The sequence below is a fragment of the Sminthopsis crassicaudata genome, chromosome 2, assembly GCF_048593235.1.
Source record: "Sminthopsis crassicaudata isolate SCR6 chromosome 2, ASM4859323v1, whole genome shotgun sequence".
NCBI classification, from domain to species: domain Eukaryota; kingdom Metazoa; phylum Chordata; class Mammalia; order Dasyuromorphia; family Dasyuridae; genus Sminthopsis; species Sminthopsis crassicaudata.
In genome coordinates, this window is record NC_133618.1 from 272065893 (window position 1) to 272073968 (window position 8076).

General features: G+C 48.7%; 1 protein-coding gene across 1 annotated transcript in view; it reads right to left on the bottom strand.

The window, feature by feature from the left end:
• SPTBN5 (spectrin beta, non-erythrocytic 5) overlaps positions 1 to 7694 on the bottom strand; it is a gene marked incomplete at its 3' end in the record, with an annotated part of 110582 nt that extends 102888 nt beyond the window's left edge. The window contains 6 exon segments of the mRNA XM_074284787.1: positions 247 to 447; positions 1525 to 1678; positions 2801 to 3033; positions 4408 to 4546; positions 6620 to 7251; positions 7549 to 7694. Of these exon segments, the coding sequence (XP_074140888.1) occupies positions 247 to 447; positions 1525 to 1678; positions 2801 to 3033; positions 4408 to 4546; positions 6620 to 7251; positions 7549 to 7620 (1431 nt within the window).
• Positions 7695 to 8076: the final 382 nt, after the last annotated feature.

Sequence of the window (8076 nt, forward strand, 5' to 3'; positions counted from 1 at the left end):
CTTCTCTTTCTGTCACCCCTGGGCCCCCTCCCTGGAGCTGGGAAGCCTGCACTGCTGACCACACTGCTGCTGGACGGTTGGGCCCTCTCACAGGCGGTACCCGAGGCTGGTTATTTTTTAATCCATCACAGCCCAAATACAATTTCCTCTGGTACAAGAATTCCTGGGTTCAGCTTGGAGGGGAGGACAGCAGGTGGGAAAGCAGCCCTGGCTGCCCCCTTCCACTCTTTCTCCACCACCTTGTACCTGCTTGATGAGCAGGGCAGCTCGGAGCCGAGCCAGGAGCTGGGTCAGCTTGTGCCGGAGATGCTGCCACTGGCGGTGGATGGCCTCTGCCCGCGCCTGTGGGTCTGGCTGGCCAGGGTGGCTCGAGGGGCTCAGCTCCTTTGCCTTCCTTGTGAGTTCCACACACACTGCTTGGTGCGAGCTGACTTCGGTCTCCAAGGCCTGACCCCGGTACAGGAGATAAGCCAGAAGGGAAAAACGTGATGATGTAATGGGGGAGGGAGGCAGGAGAATAAGTGGGAAGGTAAGAGGAAAATTTCTACTCCTCACAACATTTGGAATACCTAGCATTTGACTACTCATCTGTAAAATGGGAATAATGATAGCATGGGTGTGAGGAGGAAACGAGATCATGTATTTTGGCAAATTTTAAACTCTATTGTCATTTATTAATAATTCATATCCATATAGCATCTTAAGGTCTGTAATGTGTATAGGGAAGGTAGTGAGGCAAAACAGACACCTCCAGCCTCTTCTCCCCCTACCCTTCTTCCTGCTGGAGAGGGAGTGGGAAGTTGGGGCTGGAAGCCCCTACTCTTCTTTCCTCAGAGAATTATATCTATCTGCTCCTTTAAACATTTTTAATTTAGGAATAATATGATCATGTTCAATCTAACTTCCATTTACTGTCATTATGGGGGGGTCCCAATCTCTATATCCAGGGCTTGACTCTTTTCCCATCAAATACCAGTTCTGCAATGAACACACATAGGAAAAAAATTCATTTATCCAAATTATAGCAAAACAGAAATCAGAGGAGATATGGTGCAGAGGCTAGAGCAGCGGTCCTCAAACTTTTTGAATAGGGGCCAGTTCACCGTCCCTCAGACTGTGGGAGGCCGGACTACAGTAAAAACAAAAGCTCACAGTCTCCGCCCCTCAGCCCATTTGCCATAACCCGGCGGGCCGCATCTGGCCCACGACCGTAGTTTGAGAACCCCTGGGCTAGAGCATCAGGTCTGGAGTCAGGAAGACCCGAATTCAAATGTGACCTTGGACAATGACCAGCTGTGTGACTCTGGGCAAGTCACCTAACTCTGTGTGCCTCAGTTTCCTCATCTGTAAAAACCACTCCAGGATCTTTGCCAAGAAAACCCCAGATGTGGTCTTGGAGATTCTGAAGTGACTGAAATGACTGAAAGACATGTGTTGGAAAAAGAAAGGAGGGGCACGGTGGGATAAGAGGAGAGAGGGTTCGGGGAGGTCCAGGGAACCGTGGGTGAAGAGCAGAACAAGCACCTTATACTTCCACAGAGCCGCCGTGATCTGGCCCAGGTCCCGGCCCAGGGGAGCCCCCTGACTCAACTGGATCTTCTCTCGGAGCCAGGATTCCTCTTCCTCGCAGCTGTTCAGGAACTCAGCCTGCTGTAGGGACTGTTCCAGCAGGGCCCGCCTGGGAGAAAGGCCAGTCCGCAGGGTCAGGAGGCAGCAGTAGTAATAATAATAATAATAACAGTAACTATAATAACTAACATTTATATAATAACCTTCCAGGGTTGGCAAAACACTTTACATATAATTTGAAGTAGGGCCTCTGATTATCTCATTTTACAGAGAGGTTGAAGGATCTGTGTAGTTTTACCCAACTAATAAGTGTCTGAGCAGAATTTGAACTCAGCTCTTCCTAACTCCAAGTCTAGCTCTAGCCACCGAGAGAGTGGAGCCCTGTGTGTGGACAATCGTCCCACCCATCCTTTGTGGAAGCCTTTGGAGCTTGGAGGGAAGAACCAGGGGGAACAGAGAGATGCTCAGGATGCTGACATTGGCTTGAGTAGGATGGCTTGTTCCTCAAGCCCAGGCCAGCTTTAGGTGAGAAATAAGGAGCTCTCATGCAAAATGAAACGTGCTGTGTACAAAGTAATAGCAATATGGTGAGATGGTCAGCTATGAATGACTTGTCTTTGCTCAGCAGTGCAATAATCCAAGACCTCTAAATGCTATCCATATCTGGAGAAAGAACTCATTGTGTCTGAAAACAGATTGGATCGTAGAAAAGGAAATAGAATACAGAAGTTTTTAGGGACTTATAGAAGTGGAATGAAGCATGCAAAAGGTGGCAGAAGACGTAATTATAAATTCTATGCTTATTGGCTGTGATCTGGCCAATTCACTTAACCTCTCTGTGCCCCAGTTTTCTTAGGACTAAATCGGGGGTTATAATACTACATTTTCTTCATATCTCATAAAAAGAACATCAGAGAATAACATATCTCTGTAGTGTTCAAACCAGTTTATTAATAGTAGAAAAGAAAATTGAAGAATAAGTGTAATTTTTAAAGAAGTAATGCAAAAATGAGTTCATTCATTGTAATAGATGTTATACACCATGATTTTTAAAGCTCATAATGTTCAAAGGGTAGGAAATAAAACAACCATAATATAGAGCAATACATGGAATAGAGCTATAAAAGAAAAGCGGTGATATATTAAAACACAAATCAAGAATAAGAGAGAAATGAGGAGTTCTGAAGTGGGTTAAGAATGAGAATAGGGAATGGGGTGGAGAACGGCTCACCGAGCTCTAATGAGTAAAATCAAGCTCTGGTAGACCTGTGACAAGCCCCAGGCACGGATCTGGAGCCCATCCAAATGGGTGCCTGTGACTGCACTCAGCTGCGTGGTCCTTTGGATCAGGTGGCTCACAAGGGCACTCTGGGAGGAGACTCGTGCTTCCAGCAGCTCGTGCCTCTGCAGGAGCTCCACCACCTCTGCTAGATGCTGCCCACAGACTGGGGAACTTGCCAGCACCTGGGGACAGAGGACCAGGGTCATTGTGAGGGGTGCAGCCATGGAATGATGTGAGCTCTAACCATCGTCATACAAAAGGGAGGCTATATTCCTGGCACTGTTATCTTGTCAGCATGGCAACCCAAAGGATCCTGAAGATAAGGAGCCCTTTCTCCTCCTGAACAGGTAAACTAAAAATACTCTTGACCTTTGTGACCAAAGCACCCCTATTATTCTGAATTACCAAACACCACGTCCTGGGGTCCCATTATGCAGTGGCTGATATAATGTGCATGAGTTTGATCTCTACTAGGACTCTCCTGAACTCCTTCCTAATTCTAGATTCTTCCTTTACTTCCCCTCTCTCCTTTCTAACCTTTAAATGATGTCCCTTCACTCACAGTCTGCTGATAGATCAACTTGATCAGTTATGATAATAAAGAGATACCTTTATTGGCTATGAGATGCCTTTGTGAGTTTTTTACATTCTGAACCGCTCTCCTAGAACTTAGTGCTTGCCCACGTGCAGTATCCATCCCATTCCCAACTGCTGTCCCTCCAGTGGTATCTCAGGTAGGTGATATACTCCACACTGGAGTGAGAACCAGCGAATGCCCCTGGGGCCAATACTATGGACAGCACCATAACCAGGGTGGTATCCGGGGTTCTTATTAGAGTAATAATAATAATAGAATAACCACAGCTAATTCAGAGTATTCTACTTACTGCTGCTTTAAGGTTTTATTAGATGAAAGTGCTGTACCAATATTTTTGTTATTGTTTATGAAAGATAGTGGTATTTAATAACCCTAATTAGTCCATAATTAGCATTTGGGATTTTAAGCTTTATTAGATTAAAACTATACTCAGATCTTTGGGACATCCTGTATATCATATTAAGGTTTACAAAGTTCTTTACACATATTACATCACAGCAAACCTTTAAGTAGGTCCTGTTGTTATTTCCATTTTATAGACGAGGAAACTGAAGCACAGAATGGTTAAATGACTTGCCTAGGTTTCATAGCTGGCAAGCGTCTGAGACAGGTTTTGATCTCAGCTCTCCCTGCCTCTTCATTCAGTTCCTTAGATTTTGTTGTGAAGGTACTGGTATTCAGTCATGTCTGACTCTTTTAAGACACCATTTGGGGTTTTCTTGGCAGAGCGACTTGCCATTTCCTGCTCCAGCTCATTTTACAGATGGGGAAACTGAGGGAAGCAGGATTAAATGCCTCTCCCAGGATCACGCGGCCAATGAGTGTCTGAGGCTGAATTTGAATTCAAGTTTTCCTGACCCAGACCAAGGGCTCTAACTATAATACCATCTGACTCTCCAAATACAACAGCCCTAACAGGACATGCTGAAGGGGTGGGCTGGGATCGTTGGGACATGACCTGTAGTTCTTTGAGCTCTTCATCAGCAGCATCAACCTCCTGGAGCAGCCCCAACGCCCGCTGGGAGCTTGCCAGATGCTCCTTCCTTTCCTGAAGCCCTCTTAGCAGCCACTCCCAGCGCTGAGAGATCTCCTTCTGCCTGGAGGGGACACAGGAGGAGAAATGATGGCCGGAGGTAAGCCTAGAGCTAGATGGAGAATTGGAGGCTGCCCTGGGGACTCGGAGCTTCATCCCTGATTTGTGCCTCTTGCAAAGACTACATCAAGCCCTTGTCTATAAATTAATGATTAGAATTGGATGAGTCCTTAGAGATGAGTGCCCAGAGAGGGTAAGTAATTTGGCTGAGATCACACAGCAGTGATAACAATGGGATTCTGACCTCGGGTGCTCCCCCCCCAGTCCAAATCTTCCTTATTTCCATGCTCTGTATATATTAACTCTATCAGTTCCAAAACTCCTCTCTTGAGTCCCAGCTATCCTGATTGTAACTTACAATTCCCTTTCTCTCATACGCTTTCTCCAGAGCTATGCTACATCACTCTAAGCAGTACATTCCTAAGGTGACTGATCATTCCCAAGCCTAGGTGACCATTTTTAAGTGTTGGGGTCTCTACTGCCATTGAGGGTTCTCCTACATCACCTTCACCCACGTGTGAGCCCCCTCTCCACCCTGCTCCCCTCCAACTCGTAAGTAAATCTGTCCCACCACTTTTCCTGGGAAGGATGTGTCATTCTACTCCTTTATCACTATACTCCCCAAAGCTAAAACTTCCCAAACCAAAGATGCCCTTCCCTGGCCACCCATCACTTGTGTGTGCTATGTTTTCCTTATTAGAAATGAGTCTAGGGTTTATTTCTGCTTTTTAAAAATTCCCTTATGGCTTGGCATATAGGAAACCTTTAATAAACGCTCTTTCTTCCTTTCATTGATTGATTCATTCATTATACCAGAGATAAATCAGGGATGCTTAGACAATGCCGAGAGGTCCTCCTGGTCTACACTGCCTTGGAGTTCTTGCTGCTCAGCTAGCGTGTGTTGAGGAATCTCATCCAGAAGCAGCGAGGGCCTAGCTATCCTGGATACAATTTGTACTTTGTCCGAGGCCCTCATTTCTGGGCCTTCTCATCACATAGGCCCTTCCTCTAAAGTAAGGGGCGTTCATAACCCGAGGTCTGTGAAGCTGATTTTTAAAAATGTCTTGATATAATTGTATAAATATGTATGCCTAGATTGGATTTAACATATATAATTTTTACCATGTTTAACATATATTGGATTACTTGCCGTCTTGGGGAGGAGGTGCGGAGAAGGGGGAGAAAAACTGGAACCCAAGGTTTTGCAAGGGTCATTGTCGAAAAATGATCATGCATATGTTTTGAAAATAAAAAGCTTTAATAAAATCAAGCTTTTTATTTTTAAAACATATGCATGGATAATTAAATATATATTAATAGTAAGATAATGATTAATAATAAAACATATATATATAAATATGAAAATGTCTTCATAATGGTATTTAATATAATTGGTTTTCTTTGTATTTTTATATTACTTAATTTGGTAGATAGAGAGCTAGGCTTGCTATCAGGAAGATACTAGTTCAGATTTGAGCTCAGACATTTATTAGCTATGCGACTGGTCAAGTGATTACTGTTCCTTTCAGTTTCCTCAGCTGTAAAATGTGGGTAATAACAGCACCTACCTCCTGGAGTAATTGTGGGTTCAAGAGATAATAATTATAAAGCGTTCAGCACCGTGCTTGGTATACAGTAAGTGCTACATAAATGTTAGTCACTATTATTAGCTAGCTATTACTGGGAAGGATCCGTAGACTCCACCAGAGTCCTCACGGGATTCATGCAGGCCCCCATATCGAGAGCCTCTCTTCTGATAAAATTATTCTTGGGAAGGTATAAGAAGCTTAATGGACTACCCCTTTCAGAAACATTTTAATTTAGAGTTGATCTAGAGGGGAGGGGCTAATGTCAAAGGAAGGAACTCTTGATGGTGAAGGGGTCACTGCATTGATGGTGAGGATCCCCTCGGGTGGGGGTCGGGATGCACAGCTGCTGAGTGAGTATGGATGGCCCTGACAGGGGGGAGTCCTCCTAGCCACCTGCTGGTGAGGAGTGATGGAGTCAGGGTCTGGAGAGGCTTCCCTGCGCTGTCCTGGGGGCTGGGGCCGGGGCTGGGGTCAGGGAATCGTCTCACCTGCGCGACGCCTCTGCCCAGCCACGGTATCGCTCCTGCTCCAGGAAGGAAGCTATCTCGGCCAAAGCCCGGAAGCGGCCCTCCTGCGGCAACACGTCTGCCTCCAGGGAGCCCAGCTTCTGGACAGCGGCGCCCAGCAAGGCCGGCCCGGGCCCAGGGGGCCCCAGTTGGCTCAGCATCTGCTCCGCATCCATCAGGAAGCTCTCCCGGAGGGCGGCCTTGCGCAGGAAGCGTCTGCCCAGGGTCTCCAGCCTCTCCAGCCTCAGCAGCTGCTCCTGGAGGGCCTGCTCCCGACTGGCCTCAGCCCTCTCCAGCCCTGCCCAGCACCTGGCCAACTCCCCGGGCCCCAGGCCCTCGGGGGGCAGGAAGGGCCGGCGATTCTGGGCCCGGAGGGCGGTGCACAGGCGGAACAGCAGCGCCTCAGCGGCCCCTCGCTGCTCCAGCCTCGGGGGCTTCTCCTCCCTGCGGAAGGTGGCAAAGGCGGCCAGCAGGCGACGCATGGCGGGGAGGGTGTCGGGAAAACACCGCTCCTCCAGCTGGGCCTGCTGCTGGGTGATCCAGGCCAGCAGCTCCGACGCCAGCCGCTCGTACTGAGCCTGTAGCTCGGCCGTCTCTTGTAGCTGCTGCAGGACCTGGGCGGGAGGAAGGAGAAAGTCGGAATCACTGGGGGGCCGGCGCTGGGAGAGCTGTCTCCCTGGGGGGCTCAGCTCCCACACAGGACCACCTCAGAGGTCTGCTCCTACTCTCACAATGGAAGCACTTTAGAAAATCCAGTTGTCCTACCAAGACCAGTTTCCTCTGCTAGCTTTGCTCAGGGCACTGGGAGGCCGTGGGGAAACCCCCGGGCCTTCTGTTGCCCATCCAGAGTCTTTGCCCCACTTCTGCCTTCTTCTGCCCCCCCCCCCCTTCAGCAGCTCAAGGACACCCACCCTGGAGACAGCGGCCCCTGGCCGGAGGCTCTGCCACCGCTCCCAGCAGCTCAGGGGACCAAAAAGGTTCATGGCTTCTGCCCAGGGATGGCTTTCCCCCCTTTCCCCTCAGCCCCAAATGGGCACCTTGCCCTTGCCGAGTGTGCCTTTTACTTTCTCCCAGAGTACTGAGCTCCCTCTGGCAATCCTCTTAGGGGATTAGCAACCTCGAGCAGAGGAGGAAGTGTGAAGGGGGGGGAGGAAGGGCGCAATCCCCCCCCACACTTCCTCTAACCCTTCTGGCTGACCTTGGCCAATCTCCTCTGGACAGTCTGGCCCCGGTGTAGGTGGGAGAAGTAGTGATAGTAGAGAGAGACATAGGTCATGATGGAGCGCTCTTCGGGCTGTGGTACCGCCACATCCTCAGGGTCCAGCAGCCTGGGGATGCCCAGGTCTCTGAAAGCCACTCCAAAAGCATTCTCCAGGTTGTGCAGGGCCCGCTCTGGCCGCAGAGAGCCGTACCTGATCAAGCCAGGCCTGTGGGAGGGT